Source organism: Homarus americanus, unplaced genomic scaffold (genome assembly GCF_018991925.1).
Source record: "Homarus americanus isolate GMGI-L3 unplaced genomic scaffold, GMGI_Hamer_2.0 scaffold1024, whole genome shotgun sequence".
Lineage (NCBI taxonomy): Eukaryota > Metazoa > Arthropoda > Malacostraca > Decapoda > Nephropidae > Homarus > Homarus americanus.
Genome location: NW_024715228.1, coordinates 3,814,806 through 3,841,821, shown reverse-complemented (window position 1 = coordinate 3,841,821; position 27,016 = coordinate 3,814,806). Strand labels below are relative to the sequence as shown.

The 27,016-nt window shown below is 36.5% G+C and overlaps 1 protein-coding gene across 2 annotated transcripts; it reads left to right on the top strand.

Moving 5' to 3' along the window:
* Positions 1-26,661, top strand: LOC121856210 (kinesin heavy chain-like). Of its 2 annotated transcripts, XM_042351567.1 has the most exons (20): positions 1-479; positions 3,221-3,308; positions 4,460-4,687; positions 5,715-5,858; positions 7,505-7,629; positions 8,995-9,248; positions 9,503-9,590; positions 10,603-10,732; positions 14,811-14,977; positions 15,296-15,502; positions 15,727-15,876; positions 16,073-16,339; positions 19,227-19,352; positions 20,678-20,815; positions 21,824-21,979; positions 22,338-22,526; positions 23,358-23,493; positions 24,886-25,014; positions 26,022-26,098; positions 26,426-26,661. In XM_042351567.1, the coding sequence occupies exons 1-19, from the start codon at positions 330-332 to the stop codon at positions 26,063-26,065; spliced, it is 2,916 nt and encodes a 971-aa protein (XP_042207501.1). In that variant the 5' UTR covers positions 1-329; the 3' UTR covers positions 26,066-26,098; positions 26,426-26,661. The 2 variants fall into 2 exon arrangements, with proteins under 2 accessions (XP_042207501.1, XP_042207509.1); XM_042351575.1 differs by lacking the exon at positions 26,022-26,098.
* Positions 26,662-27,016: the final 355 nt, after the last annotated feature.

The window sequence follows — 27,016 nt, the reverse complement described above, 5'->3', positions numbered from 1 at the left end:
CCTGTGTCTCCTCCCGTAAGGCTGAGAGAGAGAAAATGGCCGCACGGGAGTAGCGACTTTTGCTTGGGCGTTCCTACATTACCAAGGCCGTGTTTCATTGTGCCTGTGAGCCACTAAAAATTGTAAAATTACCCTACAGGATCTGTTGGCCATTATCAGCGTGATTTACTTATTGAGGACGTTTCTATAACTCCATAGAGCGAGGAACCTGCAGGATCCACCCAAAACACAGCTGACTACACCATAGTCAATATTCCTTCCCAATGATGTACCAAACTTTACATTTACGTTGTTAAAATAGTGGCAAGACGTGTTACAAGGACGGCAACATGTCGGGTGAGGCCCAAGAAAAAGGTAATGAGGACTCTATTAAGGTAGTGGCAAGATTCCGGCCGCTGAATGACTCTGAGGAGCGAGCTGGATCAAGGTTCATAGTCACATTCCCTCAAAACAAAGATGACCAGCTAGTGAGCATAGGGGTGAGTATCTCTTACTTCACACTGTACCTCTATCAATCCTCTCTACAGAATTTTATGGAAGATATTAGATATTCTACGATGTTTTGACAGTTGTTAGAATACAACTTTCTACCAGGAAATTGTTGACATAACCTAGTAAAGGCTTTAACCATATACAAGGTCCAGGTGGTAATGGAAAGTTGTGTGTGCTTTTTTTAAATTTTATATTAATTAGTTAGATATGAAAATATTTCTTATTATCTAAACAAAATCACCATATTGTTAGCTTTTAATTATGTAAGGTTCTTATCAGTATTAAATATTTTGATCTACAAAACATATTTGGGTAAATTTTAGAGGTGCCTGTGCTTAGTAGGAAATTTGAGGAAACTGCCAGATTCTTTTTGTTTAATTCTCGAAAAAAATTGGGTAAATTTGCATAAGTGGGCCACATTCCAACCTAAATTGTACGATATTTTGGTAACCTCGTTTCCGACGGAAATGCCATATAAAAGTCTTAGAATAGTCTGAACTATGTGAAAAACGTTTTTAATTAAGAAATTGAGTTGGGCCCACCAATGCAATACTGTAATACCAAAATTTGATACTCATGAAATATATTAGGGGCCTTATATCCTGAACTTATAATTATAAGCTGTTATGGAGGGTTGTGAAAAAGAAAATGTGTGATTAGAGAAAAATAAGAGTTCGCACATTGTAGTGTAGGAGGAGGAGTGAGGGATCTCAGCTGTTAGCTGTCTCCTTTGTGTAGTGAAATGATCGACAAATTTTGTCATCCAGCAACCAAATGAGACTAGAGTATTTTTTGTTTTATTTTATTTATTAGTACAGTACAGGTATTTTGATTTATTCCTCACATTTACTGTACTGCATGTATTAATTTATCTTATTCCTCATAAGAGTTGGTGACTAACGGGAATACAGTTTCAGAGTTGGTAACACCGTTCATGCCGTCAACTGGTGTAGTGGTGGTCACAGCCAAGACGCAGTGTGAATCTGTGTCTTGCTACAAATTATCTTTAGGATTATACCTAATACATATTTCTCAAAAGTCAGAGTTGAATTATACAAGAAATATATGAAAACTAGGATTTTTTTTTAAAAATCGGGGTCCAAACTATAGCTCCTCCCCGACTTACGACGGGGTTAGGGACCCAAATCCAGGTCGTAAGTCGAAAATGCTTAAATAATAGATAGAAATTCTAAAATGGATGTCTCTTTTTCTTCTCCGCACCACAAAACTCTCACTTTTAAGCTTGCCAGCCATTTTAAAGTGAATTACAAACGAAAATTTTGTCAGTACACAGTGCAATCACTGACGTTGGGACTCGAAAATACGTAATTTGACAAAATTTTGGTATGACTGAGGCGGTCGTAAGTCGGGGAGGAGCTGTACTATGTGAGATCAGTTTATACACGCGTATATACGGTAGTTAAAATATTTAATGGAGCCTTCACCAGTGTTATGTTTTATTGCATAGAAAACAAGCTTGGTGGTGGGAGGGAGTAAGGACAACAATTTACTTAAGAACCCAAGACACACTAGTTTTGTGTCTGAAGTGAATGTAGTTGAATTTATCAGTGTGCACATATATCTTAGGAGTGTAAACTGGTCAATGATCTCCAGTGATTGACTTTCATTTGTTGGTTAGTCTTGACTGTTAATCCTTTGATATGTATAATACTGCATAATACTTGACACATATTGCTCAGGAGGATACTGGTATTTGGATGATGAAAGTTTGTATTGAGTGATCATGGGTTGTGTAAAACAGAATGACATAAAAATGATACTGCTACTGTATTGTAACTTTCATATTGTGTGTTAGAGATTGTTATTGTATGTGAAATATGAATTTTATTTATCAAGCACACTTATGAATATAAATTACTGTAGTAAGTTTACAGTAACTCAGTGTACATATCATAGGTTCTTGTTGGTTCCAGTATGTTGTGAGTTTGTGTGTTTGTGCATGATTCAACTCTGGACATAAGGAGATAGACACTTTAGTTTAATATACAGTACATTACAAATGGATTTTCAAAGAATGGTTGATGGGTAAAAAGCAGCTGTTTTACAGAACGAGGAACCATGCTTTTGGGAAGATGATAAAGATTGTAGTGTACACAAGAACAGAGGAAATATTCAAAGAAACAAGTTGTACAGTATGGTATCTTTTTGTGGTGAGAATAAACAATGGAAATAAAACTCCCTTAGATAGCAAAATAAGTGAAAGGAGTAAAGAAACCCGGAGGGGTTAATGCAGGTGAGAAGGAAGTCACAGAAGTGTTGGGTGATAAGTCAGCCTGGCTGTCTGCAGGGGGGTTTGCTTGAGGCTGCCAACTTGCATGCATAGGTGGTGATGCCTGGAAGATCAGTTTTACATACTGTATTTCCTTATGTCATTATTTACTGGAGTATTCTAGTTGTAATGCTGTTTCCTAAGCTGCAACAAATGTGTCTTTGTATATACTGTACTCAAGGAAGCTGCTACCGGTATATTTTTTTAATTAATACTAAACTTTTTTATTTACAAATTATATTTTTTATCACTACAACCAAATACTCTACTGTAACTAAATTTACTGTACTGGTACTTACTTTCATGCTATAATACATACTCATACGCTTAGTAGGATATGCTGTGGCCAAAGTGATATCCACATAAATTATCACTCCCTTTTTATGAAAGCTGTCATTCGGGAAACCATTTTTTACATCTTTTATTTTTTTATCACAGGGCAAAGTCTACCAGTTTGATAACATCTTGAAGCCTAACGTAACCCAAGAAAAAGTTTACAACACATCAGCCAGAGATATTGTAAAAGGTAAGGAACTGTATATTTGACTTTTTTTTTTACAAGTTTTGTTCATACTGTATATCCCAATTACAAGAGGTCACATGCATTGGCTTAACATATCCTCCCGCCCAGTTCAGGAGAGTGCAGCTGGTAACCTCACCCTTAATTCTTGTTTTTATTTATATAAAGGAAACCAGTGAATAAGTACTGTTTCAGTGCATAATGGTGCCACAAAAATTTTAAGAAAAAAATGTTTGAAGCTGTGAAAGGTGAAATTATCGTAGACATCCTGGTTTTCTGTGAAATAAAATTCAAAGGCAAAAGGATGGTGAGCTTAGAACAAGTGAATGGGTTGAAATCAGGAGAGGAAAGAGAAAGAGTGAACGAAGGTGTGTCAATGTTGTCTAATGGTGAAGAATGGAGTTGTGTGATGGAATGTAAGGGGTCAGTCTCAGAATATTATGAATCAAACAAGAAGCAGGGATTGTAAGACCAGTTATTGTGTGTGTACAGTAGTATATGCACCAAGTAATGAGAGCAGGGAAGACATGAATAACTTCTGTGAAAGTTTTGTTTTAAGAGATAGTGATTGTGATGATATTTAACCCGTCGAGCGCTAATCCCGCACTTATACGGGATGGGTGACCAGCTACGATCAGAGCTAATCCCGTAAAAGTACGTGGCTAGATTTAGCATTATCCTGCATATTATCGCTTAGAGCTACATTATCACCTAATGACCTTTAATATAAACAAATGTTATAATTAATTTTATTTGCCATTTATTCTCTCTGAAATTCTAGTCCTTGTTCTTGTAGAATGTCACCAATTTTTAAACAAAAGATATAGTGTACTTTTTGCCATCAGGTACAGAAGACTCTTAAAACGGTGGTAATAACAACACATTTATTCAGTAACTATACCAATTACATCTGAATCCTGTGAGATTCTTGGGCTGCACAATGTTCTCCTGGTATCCCAGGCTTATACTGAACGGTCCTAGGAAAACAATCTCCTTAAAGGCATATAAAATGTAAAAACTGATCGTACATCTGGAATTATTAATTTTGGCCGAGTGATATCCTATTCCTAGAAATGAACTTCTCTATTAGTAACACCTCTACTGTGTAGCATCTAGGTGTTAAATTGCATCATATTTAATAGTGACTTTTTTCACAGATGTGCTCAATGGCTACAATGGAACAATCTTCGCCTATGGGCAGACCTCTTCGGGGAAAACACACACCATGGAGGGTGTTATTGGAGACCCAAATCTCCAGGGTATCATACCTCGCATCATCCAAGATATCTTTAATCATATCTATAACATGGAAGAAAACCTTGAGTTCCATATCAAGGTATCCTATTTTGAAATCTACATGGATAAAATTCGAGATTTACTAGATGGTAAGTAAGTAGTTGTCTCGAGGAATGTTGCTCTGTGCTAATTTTCTGTATGTTGGATAAAAGAATTACAAGTTTCAGAAACCATTTGATGTACAGTATTTGTGTAGTGTAAGGTATTCATTCAGTCTTTTACAAAAACTATGCACACATGGCTATTTTGGTAAACACATATGCTGGTTCAGTTATACTGTATTAGATGTCAGGAATGGTGTTTGATAATTTATCTTTATTTGGATGGAAAAAATGTAGTCTTCTTTTAAATATTTATTTCTGCTTATGTTAAAGCCAAGACAATAATGAAGCCAGTGATGTATAAATTATGCAAAAAAAAGGCTATTTATGGGATAAATTAGCTGCAGAAAGAAGATGACCAGACTTTACATGAGTGGTCCCACATGATTTTTGATGTGATACAGAAACTTAAAAACTTATTATGTGCATGAGAAGGTTAATTAAAAAAAATAATAAATATCAGCTGAATTTGTTGAAATTTTTCATGGAAACTGTTGGATGAGTCTAGATATTTTGTTAAAATTTCATATAAATCCATTCATAAAAAAAAGGGGTTCCAGCAGGACAATTCCCTTAACAACAAGAACACTTAATCACCATAATTATTCACATATAGTACAGTACTTGTTAGCTTTGTGATTTTAGCAAAAATAAACCATGGTAGAAGTCAAGCTTCCGTGATATTATTGCCTTGTGTAAATGAGTGGCTCGTGGTTGTAGGGGTTAACTGACCCCTTAGACAGTTTACCCCTGAAGCAGTTTTATCCTGCAGAGAGTTTTTATTATACTGTATTTCTTTATTTCCATCAAATAGGGTGGCCAGTAGCAAATTAACATACACTGGCAGTTGTAAATACTTGACTGATTAAAAATCTCCCCCTGACTGTAAATTTTTACAAACAAGTCCAATAGGCCCCCATCTTGAATACTCTAGGAACTAGTTCAGGCCTTGCTTCTCAAGTCATGCTCAACCACTAAATGTTAATTGATCTTAATTAAATTTTATTCCCAACAGTGTCCAAAGTGAATCTTGCTGTACATGAGGATAAAAATCGTGTACCATTTGTGAAAGGTGCCACAGAACGGTTTGTGTCATCGCCAGAAGAAGTGTTAGAGGTAATAGAAATGGGCAAGAGTAATCGCCATGTTGCTGTTACAAGTGAGTATATAAGGAGGTAGAACTAAAGGAGTAAGGGTTTTTCTTTTGTCACTCCTTATCACTGGAGACAAAAGTCACACTCATTACCAGAGGATTATCATTTGCTAGTTATAGCTGACACTCCTCCCACTTATAACCACCTACATCTCTATCTACTGAGCCTGCTTCCCTCCCCACTACACTCACTTTCACCTCTGTTACTTTCCCATCCATGCAGTTTCCATCTTCCCAATACACACTCAAGGTACCGGTATGGTTAATTCCCCCCATAAGAATGCTGAAAATCCTTATGCTACTTGTCATTAATCCCATTTGAATACAGGTAGTTTACTGTACAATATGTATTTGTCTGAGTGCAACATGCAGCTAGAATGTCTTTATATGAGGGCTTCGTGTGTTGAGTTAGTGAAAAGTAAGCGAAATTACATTGATCAGGCATGGGCAGCATGCGGCCCGGACCATGTGTTTGCGAGGCCTGTGGAGTGATTGAGAAAATCTGTTGAATGTGGCCTGCGGTTCAGGTAAATGCAGCCAGTGGAGTTAAGCAATATTTATCAAAAGAATAGTCTTCACACACAATTTGTTACTGTTTCATCACCTAAGAGTAAGTAACTATGAAAATGTAACAATGAAATAAGTATATATATATAATCAGTGATATAAACATAACTAGTGTGAGATTACGGGCCAAGTTCTGTGCGGACTGATTGATGGATTCGCTGCTATATGGCAGTGGGTCACTTGGGAATTAATTAAGGTTGGGTAAGTCCAAGTGGAGTCATGGGCAGTGGTCACACATGGTTTAACTAATTAAGTACTTTCAGAATAACACAAAAACACCCAAATTCCATCCTGGAAACCCATAGTTGGCAATTAATTAGCATTGAAACGATGTAATTAAAAATATCCAAGCGTCAATACTACCACTATTTACCCCGCAATTGAATCGTGGACCATAGATTCGGAGAGAGAGATGTGCCTATAGGTTGTTTCATTGTAGTTCCTCATATGCCAAGATTAACATTGGCATTAATCTGGTGGGTGTGTCATAAGTAAGAAAAATGTTGTAACTGTAGGAAAAATCAACATATTCACAGAATGTTTCACTCATCTTCTGTTAAATGCCAAGAAACAGTAACATACAGTATTACTTTAAAAATTATTATGAAGGATTTGTTTCATGAATGGGAAAAAGACTCGATTGTAAACTGAAAATATTTTAAGGTGGACGTGATGATAAACTGCTTCGCTGTCTGTGCTAATATTAACACTACGTTTGGGTTAGGTAGGATATAAATTTTGGTGGGTAGGCCCGCAGAAAAATAATGTACCTAAATCGTAATGCGGCCCAAGACTGATGAAAGGTTGCCCATGCCTGGCATAGATAATTTAGGAGACAGTAACATTTAATTTACCCATTTACTTTTTCATAACATTTACTTTGTAGCAGAGCATTTTTCTCTGCTTTAAAGTGTTGAGACAAGAGTTCTGAATTAAATGATTTACTGTGCTCACTTCTGTTAATTTTCTCAAAATATCTAAGCAATGTTGTGTTATTGTGCTTGTCTTCCTAATAAAGTTCTAAATTTTCTTTTGATGTTAAAAATAGTGATGGCACTTTTTAAAATAAATGTATTTTTGTGCAGACATGAATGAACATAGTTCGAGAAGTCACAGTGTTTTCCTGATTCAAGTTAAACAAGAGAATATTGAGTCTCAGAAGAAACTACTTGGAAAGCTTTATCTTGTTGATTTAGCTGGGAGTGAAAAGGTAAGTACATTACATTTCTTTTTATTTATCCTTATTTGAATAGAGTCCTGTACAGTTACAGACAAAATTCCCTGAATACTTGGCAATATCTGGCATCTATATCTGGGTATTATGTATGAGGCGCTCGGAGACAGAGTAGCGTATCAACCAAAATTATGTTTTTTTCTAAAGCCATTTGAAGTTTGCATACTTTTTTCTATCTCAGTAACCAACCATAGGATTTTCATGTGTTTGGACTCTTATGATCGGAAATTTAGTTTAACTTTAGGGAATATAAAACTTTTGAAATCTTAGGGTGTGAGTTAAAATAGGTCAAAATTAAATTGGCACCACATTCCCTAACCTGTAATACATTATTATTAATATATGACATTTTTATTTAAATGCGCACCGACCCACAGGAAATATTGATATGCATGAGACTGGACTAGTATTAAAGCAAGTTGTAAATATATTGTGTAGAAATATTTTGTTTGTGGATCTTTTTTTGACTCGGTCTTGTAGAGAATTTATTCAGGGTCATTATGGTACCAAACTCATCTTTCTAACACAATTAGAAAATATGCTATGGATAAAAGTTTATACAGTGCAGTACATTTTTTTTGCTAGCCATAAATATTTTAACTCGTGGCCTCAGCATTATATAATAGGAGAATGAAAAGAAAATTGTGCAATGTAGAAGAGTGTTTCTTATTGTATACATTATTACTGCACTATAATATGTCTCTTGATGAAAAATAGAAGCACAGTAAATGTAAATAATAAAGTGTATACTGTACTTATTAATTATTAAATTATCACGAGTCATTTGAGTCTTGAGGCGGTTGAGTCAGGAGGTGCTTGTATGACACTCAAAATGTACACCACTGAAGTTGGAGCGGAGGTAATGTTTTCACTGCTAATTTCATTCACTATTCATATTACTTAGACACTTCTGCTTACTGAGAGGCCTCTGTTGAGTTCCCATCCTGTGCCACCAGAGTGGCAGGTCCCCCCCCCCCTACGTAGATGAACTTTCCCTCATACTGAATGGATTTTGGTTGTTTTCTCCCAGGTTGGGGATATACAGTATGTGTCTAGTGCTGGACCCCAATCTGGTTTGCAAGGGGATCCGGATTAAGCAAGTCCAGGTTAGAAGGAGTTTATTGTATTAAGAGATTTCAAGTAAAACTCTGCCCCCGAGGTTAACCAAGTAGAAAGAGGAAAGTTATTGTTACAAGAAAGAGAAGTTAAAAAGAGCAGTATTTTTAAGTTGGTATAGTTGAAGGAGGTATAACACCTTTAAGGGATTCTTTATTTGTCTTTGTTTTAATGAGAATTAGAAGTTTGTGTTGCAGAATATAAACATAACTTTTCCTTCTACAGGTAAGCAAGACTGGGGCAGAAGGTTCTGTTTTAGATGAAGCAAAGAACATCAATAAATCACTCTCGGCCTTGGGCAATGTGATCTCTGCCCTAGCTGATAACACTAAAACCCATGTTCCATATCGAGATTCTAAGCTGACTCGAATTCTTCAAGAATCACTTGGTGGTAATGCCCGAACTACAATTGTTATATGCTGTTCTCCGGCATCCTTCAATGAGTCAGAAACAAAGTCCACACTTGACTTTGGCAGGAGGTAATATACAAAAAATATTTTACCTCTCACATGATTCAGATTTAGGGTTCTTAATAATTATTAATATGTGTAAACTCTCTGATAATGGATATCATAAAAGTGCATGTTGATTATTTGTAGATAGAATGTATGTTAGAAATCTGTAGGGTCTTGAGTATGCAGGAATTAGGTTCATATATTGTTGACAATGATTTACGAGGCTTGTAGTTTGGTAATTTGAATAAATATTGAGAAAATTAATTATCTGCTCCCAGAGCCAAGACAGTGAAGAATGTTGTGACGGTCAATGAGGAGCTAACAGCTGAGGAATGGAAACGCCGTTATGAGAGGGAAAAAGAAAAGGTCTGGAATGAATTTTAACTTTGCCAGATTTTCTTGTATTTGTCTTTATAACTTGTTACTTGATCAGTATATCACTACCTTCATTCACTTATGCTCACTGCTGCTTCTTTAATGTCTCACCCCTGACCCGCACTTCTAGTGCTCTTTCACTTGTGCCTTTCATTTCCATGGTCTTCCCTATCTTCTTCCTCTCGTCCACCTCTAAATTGTAACTCTTTTTAACAATCATTCCTCTCCTAGTGTACTATTGCCCTAACATTTCTTTCACTTCCACATTCTCTGCCAAATTTCTGTATTTAGTATCTTCTTAAACCTGGCTGATGTCTTAAAAAGTACAGTATACTCTGCTTCAGCCCACCATTGATTCTGTTACAAATCTTCAGTTTCTCTTCACTGGTAGGGTCCTGAGCATCAATACTTTTATCCCTGTGGTCCTCAGTGATGTTGTTTTGCCTTTACTTGCTTTAGTGGCCATAATAATACACTGGAGAAGCACCAAATACAAACAAAACATAGAGTGCACAGTGGAGCAGTGGTTGTGACATCAAACACAAGAACTGATACCTCGCCCTACTGATACCCAATGCCGGAGCTCTTCCAACTAATGGGGGTTTCCGACTTACAGAAGTCCAACTTATTTTTTTTTTTTCAGTATCCGATGGGATAATTTGTATTATCCAGCCTGATAGTTTAAATTGATTTTTATAATGGCATTCACATACTTGTTAGTGTATTTTAGTAGGAAGTAATAGTGAGTTATTTGTGTTATTCAAATCACCTCTTTATTAATACAGTACCGGGTATTTATTCCCTTCATAAGCCCTTTCAGGTTTTCATCTTAATCCTTCCATGACTTCCTGCCTCTTGCTAGCTACATGGACACATTATTAAGTTCCATTTGGATTTACTCTCAAGTTATACACAATTAAAAACTTTTCACTTTGTGGTATAGAAGTATAATTTGCATTACAGTAATAGGAATGCTAACTAGAAGTATTTTTTTGTTGTGCAGGTGACCAAACTAAAAGCACAGTTGGAGAAGATGGACCTGGAGCTTGGGAGATGGCGTGCTGGTGAATCTGTGAGCACTGATGAACAGGTGGCTATTGATATGGATGCCTCAACTACATCACTACAGTTGGGTAAGTGTCTGAGAGTATGATAAAGTTGTAGAATTGAGAGAACATCGTTCCCCTGACATTACTAACCCAGTATTCTGTTTTGTAGCTAATTCGTTGTCTTGCTTATCCATAATATACAGAAATATATATATACAGTATATATATATTTTATTTTATTTTATTTTTTTTTTATGCTGTTAACTCATTTTGAAAGAAACAAGATGTATTATGCCATTGTCTAATAAATTTTTTTTGTCTTGGGCATACCTTTTGTATTGATTTAAATAGTTAGGAATATGAGGTGAAAGTGGGGGTTATCTTGAGCCTCTATCTGTTCATTATGGTGCTAGAGGTGATATCAGGGGATTTTAGGTATTGTCTGCCCTGTAAGTTGTTGTATGCTGATACAACAGATAATATTGAAGTAGTGGAGAAATTAAGAAATGGAAGGATGGAATGGAATCGAAGGTTTGAGAGTGAATGTAGCAAAATCAAAAGTATTGATTTGTGGTGTGGGTGAAGAACCTGAAGTAGAAAGTGGAAAATGGCCATGTACTGTCTACAAGAAAGATGTTGGCAGCAATTCAGTAATGTGTAATGAGTGTGGAAGTGGTTAAACAAGAGGTGCAGTGATGTAAATGGTAGACTGTAGAATTTTGTTCACTTTAAGTGTTCTGTATGAGCAAGTAATCATGTGGCCTTAACAAGGTTGGAGAAACTCAACATAAGGGATTTAACCCTGGACTCAGTTGATGAGTTCTGCTACTTGTGTGGCATGATCAGTGGTTGTGGTGATGTTAACTCAGTTGCAAAATTCAGAAGTAGCTGGAGGAAGCTTATGGAGTTGCTGTGTTTATTGTCAGCAATTTGTATGGTAGTGAAACATGGGCAGTTAAAGAAGATAACATATACAGGCTTGAGAGACTGTTTTGAGAATGGGTGTGAAGTGGCTATCCAAGGATAAATTAAAAAATATGAAACCCTCTTCAGAACTAAGAGGGCTGTTGAATATTGAGAGTATTGGTGATGTTTTGCATAGAGGTAGTTGGAGTTGGTTCAGGCATGTGGAAAGAATGGAAGAGACAGATTGGCTCCAGGGATGCATGAGTTTGAATGTGGAGAGGAGGAAAGCTGGGGGCAGTCCAAGAAAATGTAAAAAGACAGTTTGAATGAAGTTCATATAAAAATACTGTATGCTTAAAATTTACAGTAAATACTGTAAAGGTATAAAGTTCCCATTAATAAAGCTGTGTGTAAGCCTGTTAGAAAGTAATGCACATTTTCTTATACTGTATAATTAAGGGAGGTGTACATTATAATGTATCCTCTGAAATGACCTACCTGTACAGTACACCATAATTAAGAAAGGTGAAAATGCCTTCAAAATTATGTTGTTGTTATACCTCTCATTTAAAGAGTTGGGGGTTGTAAGTTGATGAAAAGATTTAAGATGAAAGGGAGTTCCTTAGTCAAGGTATGTGAGGAATGAAGGAGGCGACTTGTGAAGTTTCATCAAAGGGGCCTGCACAACATAGGGTTAGCATGGTAAGGAATGGTATGTGTTGAGATGGTTTGAAAAAAAGTGGAGTGAATAATTTATTGTTTTGTTAGCACAATGTATTTGGAAATAATTCATAACAATTGAAAAGGGAAAGTGAAAAGATGGATTATGTGATGTGGAGGAAGTGAGGGACTGGTCATTAATAAGGGATATAGCAGTCAGTATTTTGTATAAGATGGGTAAATTGGACTCTGGAATCTTACCCCACATGTGAGAGCAATAATTCATGTGAGGGCCAAAAGGGCTGTTTTAAATGGTAAGAAGTTTAACAAAGGTAAAGTATGGATAAAAGTGTTTCTAAATTCTTCCTCAGCCTAGGATTTTAACTACTTCCATAAAATGATTCACAATATCCTTGCTAGTTAAGTGTCTGTGGATAAAGTAGACTTTTTTGTAATCATATATAACAATAGCAGCTTTAGACTCTTTCCTTGTGTATTTATTCATTCTGCTCTACTCTGCCTATCCACCCTCTTGGCTCTGTTTTTATACTATAATAGCACCTGTGCCTCCTTTTCAGAGCATAATTTGTGTGTGGCTCCTTAATGTACAGTACTTCATGTTTTTGGGAGTTTTATGATCTGCTTTTGATTGTCTCTATCCACTTGTTTATTTTCCAAGCCCTTTTTCTATATTCTGTAGGGTGGTTGGAAGCAAGAGCAAAACAGATTCTCACTTGCGATCTTCCATTCACTCTAACTGCTATGTATGCTGCTGCCCAGGTGTCTGTCTACCTCTTTTCTAGTGTGGTATGGTAAACCTTGGCAATTTAGGATTAATTTGAAGAAAGGCCAGTCAAAAAAAATTAATTAATTGGAGATTTGTTCCTACAAAAACCTGTTTCTTGTACTGACATAAGTCTAATGTGGCCCCCTGACCTGAAAAACTTCCTCACCCCTGATGTCAACAAAGCGTAGGAAATTTAGGATGATTTATGAAAGGTTTTTCAGGAAATCCTATTGTAAATTGGGGAATACCTGTACCTCATCCTTCCATCTCTTTCTTGGGCTTCTGTCATCCCACTTAACCTTTACAGTAGACCTTTGTTACTTTGCCTCTCATGCATGCCTTCACAGTTCTCTGCTTAATATAAATAGTCTCAATGAAGATATACTTTGCCCACAAATCAGTTTCTTCCTCCATTCCAATATGGCACTGCAGAAAGAGTGTGGCACCTGTTTCACTGGCTCTACCTGTGGACTGTGATGAGTCTGTTTTCACTTGGATGGGTGAGTGAGTTACCACCATGGTTGTCAGATGTGTGATAATCCTCATACATGAACAATATGATATTTTATTGCCAGTATGATGATGATAGATGTTTCACATGTAAAATAAAACACTGCCATAATGCAGCTTTATGCTACTCACTTCAGCTGTCCAAACAAATCATGATTGTTAAAACTACCTTACAAAAATAACATCCAGAAACATCATGAAAACTACTACTAAGACTATGCATTAACTGGGTACATTTCACACACACTCCCAAACCCTCACACAACACTGACATCAGCTAACAGAACAAACCACTAAATTAGATCATTAGAGCAATAACCAAAGTTAACATCAGAAGTAACTCTTGAAATTCTACCTAAGTTAGATACATTTGCACAACCTCCCGTACTGCACACACCTCATGGGAGCAGGAGTTGCCGGTGGACCTTCAACCAAACATCTAATTGCGTGAAATCTTTGTTAGCCCACATGAGTTCGGTCGATGCAGCGGCCCAACCAGTAACTGTTAATGCACTCCTGAACAATTGTCATATAATTCCCTTACTAACATCTCCCACACACAAAAAAGATTCACTCACTCCTTGCCTCCCTTTCTCACTCTATCCCTCTCCCTTGTTTTCCTTTTTGTTTTATTTTTGCAATTAACAATCCATTTGTTATCCTAATTATAATGCACCCACTCATGCCAGACCCGTCAGCCCTAGTGCTTTAACTATTAAGAGTCAGTACTGTACTACAGTTTGGTAAGGGTTTACTGTACACTTAATGTAAATAAGCTACAATAATAGAATGCACAGCTGCAAAGGTATTACTTATGTTATTGTGAATTTCATTTATTTTGTACTGTATGTAGGCTGGGAGCAAGGGAACTAGGTGTCAGCACAAAACACCTATGGTTGTTTATTTCTGCTGTGGATAGACCAGGATGGGGCAAGAGATGCAGGCCTTGACTGGGGTGAGGCTGGAAGTGCTTAATTTGAGGGTTGGGAGGGGGGAATTCGGTTATTTGGCATTTTCGATTAATGGCATACCATGACTGCTCCATTTGGTCAAAGCTTTGATGTTTTGTTATACTTTTTTTTTGTCTTTCATTTTCCGTTCTCCATTATGTCCATACTATCTTAACTTTTTAGAAATAGTTTTCAGTGATATAGAGGTTATTAATAAATGAGTAATGTAACAATTGGAAATGTGAGAATTTAATAAAACATTGCTTTGGCAAGTATTGAGACATGTGTCTCCCCTGTCATCATCTTGGTTCACTTGTGTACTGATATGTGATTTGTATGTCTACCACAGCTCCAGTTTTGGCTCCAACGGTGGTTGTTGCTGTTGATGGTGATGCAGAAGAATGGGGAAGGGAGAGAGAGCGTCTTTACCAGAATTTGGATGAGAAGGATGATGAGATCAATCATCAGTCACAACTAGTGGAGAAACTTAAGGAACAAATGCTTGAGCAAGAAGAGGTATGGAAACTGACTCCAGTAGTGTGTTTTGTTGGTGGACATTGGGTGGCCATATTTTATTTCAGTTGTCCCAGTATAATGATCTAAGTGGAAAAATTTAGTTTGTATTACTTCTTATTTTCTTGTTAATTGATCATATTATGTTAGTATTAAATAGTGTACTTTTTTCATATACAGCTCAGTTTCAGACCATTTATCCTTTTTTTTTGTGTAAAATGCATACGATGGATATATTAGTATTGCTTTGCAAGCATGTTTCAGGTTACTGATGTACTGTACTTGATGATGGACAGAACCTGACGTTTGTTATATTTTTAGTTGATATCATCGACACGGCGTGACTATGAGCTTCTGCAGTCAGAGATGACCCGGCTTACTAATGAGAACGAGAAGGCCAAGGAGGAAGTGAAGGAAGTATTACAGGCCCTGGAGGAGTTGGCTGTCAATTATGATCAGAAAACAGAAGAAGTGGAACGCAAGAGCAAGGAGAATGAGTCACTGACAGAGGAACTTGGTCAGAAGCAGGTATATAATCTCAACAAATTATATGCGGTAAAGGCTCACTATGTCTTGGCTGTACTGATGTTGCCAATTTTCCATAATGGCGTTAAATTTATTTGAACCCAGATACGTCATTAAGGTATTAGAATTCCATTTTAATTAACTTTTTATTTACAACTTACTCCTGATTTAATGATATTGTTAAAGGTTCTTGTTAACTAAAGTTTAATTTGAATACCTTTGTACAGGCCTCACTAAATGTAGCCACATCAGAACTTCAGACTGTAAAGGACTCGCAATTACATCAAAAGAAGCGCATAAATGAAATGTTGGTGTCGCTCCTCAAAGATCTCAATGAAGTGGGGTCAATCATTGGCACATCCAATGATGCCATGAAGGTTAGTATGCATCGTCTTGAATTATTTCATGGCTTTTTTTTATAAGTTTCATTCTGTTCCAAAGCATTGTACTATACATGAAATTTTTGGTGAATTCTATATATACAGTATAGCTATGTGTGTTCCGTGAATTAAATACATATATACCTTTTAAGTGGTTAAAGGTCTTCTAATTTTGGTTGGTTTGTTTTTAAAGAACCTTGGAGATGTCGATGGCAAGGTGGAGGAGGAATTCACCGTTGCAAGACTATACATCTCTAAGATGCGTTCTGAGGTGAAAAATCTGTCCCAGCGCTGCTCAACTCTAGAATCAAAGCAGGCGGAAATGCATAGTCAGATGGAGGAACGTGAGAAGGAGCTAATCGAGTCCAAACTACTAGTTACCCAACATGAAGCCAAGATGAAAACCCTCTCACAGTCCATGAAGGAAGGGGAAAATAAAAAGAGGACCTTGGAAGAACAGGTGAGTGCACATGGTGCTGAGTGATAGTGCTAAGTCACCTAGACCAGTTGTGTTTAGTTTTGTATGTGTACTCTGATATATGTTGGTGAAAATAATGTGTTTAAGCAGTTGCAATTAACTTATTAAGGAGTGGGATGAGAAGTTTCCAGAATAGATAGTGATGGCTGGGGAGAGAAAGGTAAAAAACAGTGAAGGAGACTCCTTGGTCCACTGGTAGTCCTCACAAATACAATGATCCTGGGAATGACTCTCAGTTGGATAGAAGGGTTGGGTTTGTATCATATATACATTAGTTTGCAACATTAACAATAAAATGAGTACAGTACACTATCAGTTGTGGTTGCCAGTGGTGGGAGAAAACCCAGTGGACTATGATCCCATTGAGGGTGTGAATCAACAACTGTTGTAATGGACCTCTAAGACCATGAAACAAGAAGCTTTAAAGAGGTGTGCCTTGAGTGGTTGTTTAGTAATGGAAACTATGAATCATTAAGGTGGAACATAAGTGTGATGATGATTGTAAAAAGGTGACTAAAAGAATATGCTTAAGATTAATGGTAGTAAACACAGTAGGATGCTATGGTTAAGGAATGCTCAAAAGTAGGAGAATTTACTGTATACAGGTATCCCTCAATATACGAATGGGTTAGATTCCCCCCGAAACAAAAAAAAAATCATTCGTTTGGTGAATATTTGAATCATATAGAGGAATATATGGGAAAAATAGGGTGCGGTTTCCCAATCACAAAAAAATTAATGTCATACCCCAAACACGAAATTGGTTCACAAACAAGAAATAATTCTATGTAACTACTGATTCTGTAAATATTACACAACTACTGTAATTTACTGTACTACAGTAGAACGTCGATTTAAAGCGATTCAATTTAAGATTATTGATTTAAAGCGACACCCACAATTAAGGACAATTAATTTAAAGCGAATATTCCTATTTTGTGCGAGTAAATCTGGCTCATCATATTTTAGAATTCGCGCCTAATGTTTCTCTGGGCACGCTACACTGTCCTAAGGGCAAAGCTGTACTGTACATGTACTCAAAATAATGTACTAAATGATTACTAAAATTTTGTCTAGTGCAAACTATAGCATGATTATATTAAAATTAATCACTATCTTATAAGAATTCCAGCAATGTAAATTATATTCTCCCCGGTTACTTCTGTGACATTTTATAAAAAAAAATTAATCTAAAGGACATAAATAAACAAATAAGTACTTCACTATACCTTCGGCTCCGACTGCCAAACGTGTCACTGTCACCTCTTCTTCCATCCTTCCAGCCAGGGTTAGGTGGTTGTAGGATTACAGTTTTTATCTTATAAAATATCACAGATTAAAGTTAGAATATAATTTGCATTGCTAGAATCCTTGCAAGACAGCTAATAATTTTAACATAAATGTCATATATTTTGCACTAGAGATAAAAATTTTAGCCCTTTGTAATAAAATTAATTAGAACATGACAGCTCAGTGACATTTTATAAGAGAAAAACTTAAAGGCACTCTTAAGGACAGATAAATAAATAAACACTAGACCTTGGCATCAACTGTCAAACATATCACCTCACTTCTTAACTTCCCATCAGCTAATCGCAAGTAAACAGACCATTTAACGTCCCATAATTTTAGCTGTGTTGATTTATGAGTGTTTGTTTTAACATAATACTACAAAAAACAATGTTTTGTTTATTCTAGGAGATGGACTGAGGTGCATCTGGGTAGACTCTCAGTCTTTTTAGTATTTTGTGTTTCCCTCAAGTACCAAACAATTATTCCATTGAAACAACACTTCAATTTAGTGCGAATTCGGTTTAAAGCGACCTCTCTTGGAACGTATCTCGTGTTATATCGATGTTCTACTGTACATGACACATTGAAAACATTAATAAATTACTATCTAGATGAAAATATGCAGCTAAAACTATTAAGGAAAAGCTAAACCAAAGTTTAACACAACCGCCAGCAGTGCCACTTGCATAGACGCTGGCTGCTTCGCGCATGGCTGCCTCGAATCATCACCATAGCAACTAGCCCGGCTGCCTCTGCCGGCCCTTAACGCTTCCCCTCCTGCTCACACACAAAGAAATGTTTACTACCTTTAAGTTTTTTACCTTATGATAATAATTTTATTTATTTATTTATTTATTATTATTTATATATACTGTATATTTTCTTTTTTGCACATTCTGTAAGTTGGATTGTGTGCATGTAACTGAATGAAAAAAAATATGAAGACAGTTATGTTTATAGTACGTATACCCAAGATTACAAGTTAAAAAATAACCATAACGCCTTCCTGAGCCTGGTAGGGAGAGTGCTTGGGGGATGCGGCTGCCCCAGCTGACTACTGGGGGTGTGCGATTTGAATTTTCAGTGTGACCCAAATTCTTATAAGCAGAGGAAGCTTTCATAACACAAAAGGGGGTGAAAATTTAGGAAATTTGTACAAGCGAATTTTCATATATCGAGGGATACCTGTATAGGTTAATGGAAAGAGAGGCATAAGATATATAAAGGAATTTGCTTCTTCGCACCTAAATTAATATTGTTCATCTGTGTTAATTATTTTAACATGTTCATAGTTTGGAGATATTTTCTTTGATTGCTTAAGCTGTACATTAATATTCAGTTCGTCAGTACTGTACAGTACTGTAGTCCATTACGTATACTATAATGATTAGTCGTCACTTTATCTCAAAATCTTAATTCCTTGAAGATAATATTGAATATGTTTACTGTTCATTTATAATGATATTTTACCTGTGTTTACCTTTAGTTTTAGTGCATCATATTTATTGTTACATAATTATGATTTTGGTTTGAATATAAATGTTATAAATAATTTATACATTCCTGTAAATTTTAGTTGGATTCCCTGAATGAGGAGGTGGCTCGTCTGAAAGCAGTGTCTAAGGTTTCTGAACAAGATGGCCATGTTAAGGATGCACTTGAGAAGCAGATTGAACAACATAGGGAACAACATCAAAAACAGGTATGAATTATTGAAGGGTTTTAGTTTTAATGGGCTTTCCTAAACATGTTTCAGCCGAGTACTGTAGAGGCTGATGTATGGTAGCCGTGCCTGGCAGCCCGGATGTGACCAGATTAGGGATAGACAAGTGGGTTTTTTTTTGTCTTTGTGCCATTCACTTTCTTGGCAGATAGCTTAATATTTGTGGAGGAAAATACCCTGACAGTGATTTGTCAGGTGCTGCGCGACTCCACCTCCCCGTACATATTTAACCCTTTTGCTGGCCGCTCGTGCAGTCCAAATCTCACCTGTAGACAGGACGATGATGCAATTTGCAGCCAGCGAAAGGGTTAACCTGTGAGGACCGTCAATCAACCAGGTGATGGAGAGTGTGTTGGGGATGGGGCATGCTTAACTTGATGCCATATCATTTAGTTAACTTTTCCCATAGAAAACTGGGCAATCATATTTCCTCCTAAATTGCCAATAGCAAGCCAAAAAATTTCTGGGCAAATAAATTTCATTAATCACTTGCCCGAGACAAGTTGCTAAATGTTCCACATAATCTGCACAGCCTGATTTAACAGATAATGAAAATTATATTTGACATCATAGGACACACAGTGACCTTGCTCCAGGAGTAGTGGGAGGTTGCCAGGTGCCACTACTATGGCTACGCTTCACTCCTTGAAACATTGCACCATAGTATACAAGGCACTCTATTAATGCTGACATTATAATGACACATCAGGATTGAGTAACTATTGCAAGGAAGTGTAGGGGATTGAATCCCCAGACACCATGACCCCAGCTTGTATGACTGGCATGTAAGAATTTATAAAATTCTAAAATTAGATGTCTATCATAACACCAGACTCCTGAAGGATAGCCCATGGTATTGAGGGATCCTAAAAAGGGAGATGGTTGAAAAGATCTTGCTTCTGATAATAAATGTATGTCCATTGATTCGTGTTTATATTTTGAACATTGGCTTCTAAATATTACAAGGATCTTCACCTAAGATTCAGATTTATATAATGGAGTTACATGCTACATTCTCTTAACATTATGGACAGCTGAGTGTTTTCTGATAATTTTAAACACATACCTACAGTTTATATTGCTGCCATGCAGTCCTTGGTATTAGTTTTATACATGATAGATCTGTTTTGCATTACAGTAGTACAGTATGTGTACAGTATTTTGCTAAACAACCCAAATTGCTGTTTTTTTTGTTTTTTTATTCAATTTTTTTATCAATGATGTGTGACCTTATCTCAACATTCCTGTTTCTTAATATGAATAATTATATCATCTCCTAAATTAATTCTTAATTTTTTCTTCAGTTGGCTGCATTACGAGATGAAATTACGGAAAAACAGCAGCAAATTGATGAATTAACAGATGAGAACCAAAAGAGAGCAGTCACAGAGGAGCAACTGAAGGCTGAGTATGAGAAGCTTAAGACTGAAGTTGCTGAAAAGGTAGGGTTAAGTTATACTGTACACGAGAAGTTTTGCTTTACAAATTGAATTTCTTACCCATAATGCTACAGGTAATGTAAATTTATTTTTAAAGGATAGATGATTTAACTTTTGCCTTACAAACTTAGGGCCCCTGTTTCATTCCTAGCTATAGTGAGGTGCTGGTTTTCTTCCATTCATTAAAATGAGCTGGGTGGACTTGCCATTGATTGAATAAGGCTCTGATGGACTAATATCCTATCGAGGGGATGGTGTAACACACTTCCTGTCAAATACCAAAAGAATCGGGATCAGCATTTGACTGGCCACTCTGTACTGTAGCAGGAAAAGACTTACAGAAAAAAAACCTTTGTAAATGCTTTTCATGTCAATGTGATACCAGTACAACTGTAGCCTATTTTCCCTCAAAAGAATGCAAATAGAACATGCTGTGCTGAAGACTTTGACTATGACATTGATTTATTGTAACAAGAGCCTGGAGATCTGTGAATATGACATCAAATTAGTGTAACATGGGACAAGTCCATACCACCAAGAGACTTTCATCATAGAAATAACCCTCAGAGCAGGACCATCTTTCATTAGTTAAGCCACATACCCATAAAGCTTCATTTTGCAGTCTTGGAACTGTGTCTGTAAATGGATCAGCATGAGTTGTCACAAGGTTTTTCTGGTGATACTTCATGATCTTGAATATTAATTTTTTTGTACTGTGCATGGATATGTACTGTATAGCTATAATGGGAGGAGACCTTTAGTGTAAGGAGGATCATTTCTCACACCAAGGAAATGATTCTGGTTAACAATAAGAGTAGCAATATTTTGTCTTGATTATTCTTGTAATTTTGACTAAAGATAAAATTTATGGCAACATGTATTCTTAATGATCAGCTCTATGAAATTTTACATTGAAGTGAAGGCACACAACTTCCTCTCACACCCTTTATATTTTGCAGAATCTGATGATATAAATTTTGTTCAATAATGATATTTCTTCCTGTTACCCAGACTACTAAGTTGAGTGAGTTGACAACTGTCCACGAGCGCAAGGAGCAGGCACGACAAGACCTTAAAGGCTTGGAAGAGACCGTGGCAAAGGAACTGCAGACGCTACACAATTTGCGTAAGCTGTTTGTACAGGATCTCCAGGCTAGAGTGAAGAAGGTAATAAGAATGGATTTTTATTTGACTTTCAAGTATTTCTAGTGTGGGAGCAGCATCAGTCATACACATTAAGTGGAGGATCTGTTATGCCCATGACCGTCACCTAAATTGTAAGGAATATTACACTTTTGGCTATCTTATAACTTATCCTGCAAATTGGGAATCATTGTTTCCATCCCATTTTGTCTTAAGTGAACTCTGATTAATTGACTTGATACTGTATATATTTGTCAGTAATTTATTCAGGATTTTTTTTTTTTTTTAAGTTTTATGTGACTGTAGATTCTACTCTTGAGTGTGAATTTAATACTTTTGTGGTGTGTGATATGTCTAAAAAAAATTATTTTTACCTGTTTAGTCTGCATCAGGAGAGGAGAGTGATGAGTCAGGTGGATCACTGGCTCAGAAACAGAAAATTCAGTTCCTGGAGAACAACTTGGATCAGTTAACCAAGGTGCATAAACAGCTGGTCAGAGATAATGCTGATCTACGATGTGAACTTCCTAAACTAGAGAAGAGATTGAGAGCAACAATGGAGCGAGTAAAGGTAAGTAAGAATGAAAGGGAAATTCAAAGTTATTTCAGGTTGAATTAATGGCTTTGATTTGGACATTTTTACAGGCAATATTTTTATTAAAGTTAATATTGTATATATAAATCAGTCCTGAAAGTATTAATATCTGGGTACCAGAAGACCTCTTGTATCTCAAAATGACTTTTTCGAACTTAATATACAGTACATGTTTGAGAGGACATTTATTATTTTTTAACATGAGACTGGTCTCAAGCAACTCGGTGTAGCAAGCATATCAAGGGGTTTGTTTCAACTGTAAGAGTGAGTTGGTGATAAGAAGGGCATTCACCCATAAAACTTGCTTCAAATTTGCATGATGGCAACTGGGAAACCGTATCAAGTAATCTTGGCTCATTCACGTAAGGAGGACTGCTTATAATCAGACAAGCCGAACTAACAGCTGAACAAGTACTGTTGATCAGTAAATCACTAGGGCTCTTAAATATTATTGACTCCCTAGAAAGGTTCATCTTAAAGTGTTGTGCAAGTGCTTAAATATTGCAAGTTGGACAGTTCCAAGTGACCACAGAACATGACCAGGTTAACAATATAACCTGACATGACTACTGTAATCACACAAGAATTGTGTTGACAATTAATAGCTGTTAGTGGTTCAACTTCTGGATGCAAATTCAATAATCTTATTTTAAAATTTAAGCAATATTTAAATTTCAGTCAAGTTTGAGTCTTGGGACTCAGGAATGATACAACTCCATATACCTGGTGGTTATACAGAGTTAGTCAGTACTATATCAGACATAATATTAAATTGTGATTTCAAGACCAATTCCTCTTTTTTTCCAGGCTTTGGAAACTGCTTTAAAAGAGGCTAAGGAAGGGGCAATGAAAGATCGCAAGAGATATCAGCAGGAAGTTGACCGAATTAAGGAAGCAGTGAGGCAGAAGAACCTACAGCGTAGGGGCACGGCTGCTCAGATCGGTACGTCTACAGTTCTACAGTACTACTAGATTGTGATTTTTTTTCTTTTTATATTCAGAGGATGAGAATTACTGTGGAAATTTTTTAAGGTATTTGAAGAGTGAATGCTTCGGTGGGGTAAATTAGTGGCTTAAGACCTCCTTTTAGGCTCAATGATGGTAGGAGAATGAGGAGATGGGAGGATGAGGCGATGGGCATCAGAAAGAAGTGTCTACAGTACATAAATGAGTAAAGTGATTTGGGGGAAATTAAGTCCTGTTGATGGGTAATGTTGGGTTGGGTGAAGCAACTGGAAGGATATTTGAGACCTTGTGAAAAGGGAGTACCATAGCAGATTACATCAGTAACAACTGTAAATTTAAATAAATTGCAGTGAATAAGGGAAGTGTGCATGCGTGCCTGTTTATATGGGCCACCCTTCATTATTACACTAAACTCTTATTAATTTGAAACAAATGGGTTCTGGGTGACTCAAATAAACCGAGTTTGGAATATTTTTACATTATTCGACAATTTCCGAATTTATGTGCTCGATATGCACTAGTTTTCTGTTCAGATTGTTCCTCATTATTCAAACCAACAAACACTCAGTTACCAAGCCTTGGCTGCCACATAATATATTCTATTTGTAAATATTATGCAAACAACTATTTTTTTTAAATCTACAAACATTGCTAATGAGGTAAATAATACAGTAATAAATAAATGTGACGTATTCTACATTGCAAGGTGATCTGATAATATGTAGATGATATTGCAAAAGTGTAATGGTCACACTGGTAAATGAAGTAAACCACATTGGAGAAGTGAAAGACAAAATCTTGGAACTGGTATGCTAGGACCCTCTTGAGTCAACTAACAGAACAAAGCAAGGGAGAAAGGCATAGAACAAAGGAATCCGGTCATATGACCTGTCTCCTGAGTTTAGGTAGGGTGCTCACATAATTATGCAGTACAGTATCTTCCCTCCCATTGTTCATGGCTCTTGTAAAGCAAATGGCAAAACTTTTTATAATTTTACCTTTTTTTTTTTTTAATACTCATCTTTCGCTGTTAATGGAGAATATATGTGTGTGTGTGCATGTGTCTGTGTGCGTGCTCTTAATTTGGGCCACCCTGCATTATAACTTAAAAAAACTTGAAAGAGTGAAAAGGGAAATAATGTATGCCCGTTTTTTCATAAATACAGTACAGCATTGAAGAGAAATTAACGGAATAAAATATTCCTTTCTCTCTCGTACTCACCAAATTGGTGTGAGTCAATCAGCAGCCTGGGTAGAGAATCACCACCTGACATGTGAGGAGAATGAAATAAAAGAAGGAGAGAGGATGCGATGTGGAAGTAAAGCTTATAGTGTTTATCAATTATTATCATTCTTGTATTTTTTACAGCCAAACCAATTCGTGCTGGACATGCCCCTCAGGCAAATCATGCAAGTATACCTGTGATTCGTGGAGGAATGCAGCCCTACCAACCACCAGCAATGCAGAAGCGGATAATTAGTAGTAGTGCACGTATGGGTAAGTTGAAAGAATGTCTTTTTGTTTTGTAAGTAGTTAAACTATTCACTGCTTATTATTGTTGTTACTGTTTTTAATGCATTGTCAGCTGTCTGTTGTTAGAATTGTTTTATTTTAAGGCTATATTATGAGGTAGTAATACTCCAATTATCTATTTATTTGCATGTAAGAACAATTTCATTATGAACTTAAAAGTTTTCTGCTTTAAACAACGAATATTAGGTTTTTACTGAAAGTGGATTATTTTCATATCTATATGAAAACACTTATGGTAGCCAGTTACAATATCCAAAACTTGTCAGATTTGTTTTGGGTTTTATAGGTCACATTAATGGAGGTTAACAAAACAGAGTTGTGACAGGACATAAAAAATTTCACATTATCAGGATTCTTTATAGTATCTCAAAAAAGTATGCCAGGATGGGTCTGATGATTTCCTGAATGCTACATGCAGCTTGTGATGTCCACTGTGGCATATTGATCCTGCTACGTTTGGTGACCGAACATCATATTAATTATGCCAAAATAAATACACATACAGTGAGGACAGATACTTTATCTTAGGTACTGTACTCTACTGTACATCGACATTGTACACTATTTAGCTGCCAGATGTCACCAACCTCTCCATTTCACTAACTGAAATAAACATTTTCAACAGCTTTTTCTGTGTCATCATCAACAACATTTTATGGACAAATCCCGGGATATACAAACAACAAAATGGTCATCGTAAATTAGCTGGAGAGAGTCTTAAGGTGTAACTAGCTATTTCCCATGACAAAGCCATGAAGCCATGTTACTATGTTTCTCATAGTACAATATAGCTGCAGTACTACATTCAGTACAGTATGATGTAGCTGTCTTTCCTACCATGTCTGGATCCACCAGTTCTAATACAAAGGATTTTGGAGTGATATAAATACTATATTGTCTTTTAAGGTAGTAAAATTACATGACCAAGATAGTTACTACCAAAAGCCATTCTTTGCTTTACCCAATCTTAGGAAAATGCGATCTTCAGAACTCTTGTGGCAGGAATCCACCATGAGATCTCATCACTCATATTCCACAACACTGGGAGGTGGGCAGAAAACCAAGCCATCCACTCGACTCTGGTTGATGGATTTAATTGTTTCTAAAATGCAGTTGTGCCAGTGTGTTAGGAGCTATTTAGGTTTCATTAAACTCTTTTTGTGTTTTATCATGACCCTTGAGATGATTGTATATATCTTTATCATCTGGTCTTATTCTCACACTCCTAGTTGCTTTTGGGAACTTAAGACTCTTGAGTAAGTTTGAATTGACTCCCATATATTTATTGTATTATATAGTAGAGTGAATATTTAGCATGGTTTTTGCCAACAGGTTTAAATTTTATTATTTATCCAAGTTTTTCTTTTTCTTTCAGACACATCAAGCTAAATGAAGCCTTATCATATTTCTGAGATAGAACCCACCCCTTGTTTATGTTGAGCTGTGGCTATGTATTCTTGAAATATTTAAATATTTTGTTACCAATCTCAGTACAGTAACACCAAATTTATGCACTGTTACGAACCACGCCATCAATTGTCATGACCTATCTACCCAGCACCACGAGCAATGCCATCTAGGGACGAAACCCGAGTATGACTAGTCTTAGTTACCACTCCGGGGTTTCCCTTCTCCATATCCTGGTTGTTGCGTCACCTCCTCCAAGTCTTCCTCATCAGCTCCAGTTCGAGGAGAGTTCAGTTCACTCTGGGAAGTGACCACACTAGGATCACCTATCCTGGAAACCTACGGCACAGTGACTACCTACCATCTTCTTCAATTGTGAACAGAAGTGACTGGGAGGAATAATTAACAAGGAGTAACAAGGGGGGAAGAAATATGGCACTTAATGTTGGATCCTGTCACGGTCGCCATTTGTTACGAGTTGGGGATTTAGAATATAGTTAAAAGTCTACCCAGATCCCAACAGGCAACAACAATAAAAAAAACAAAGACAGTCTGACTA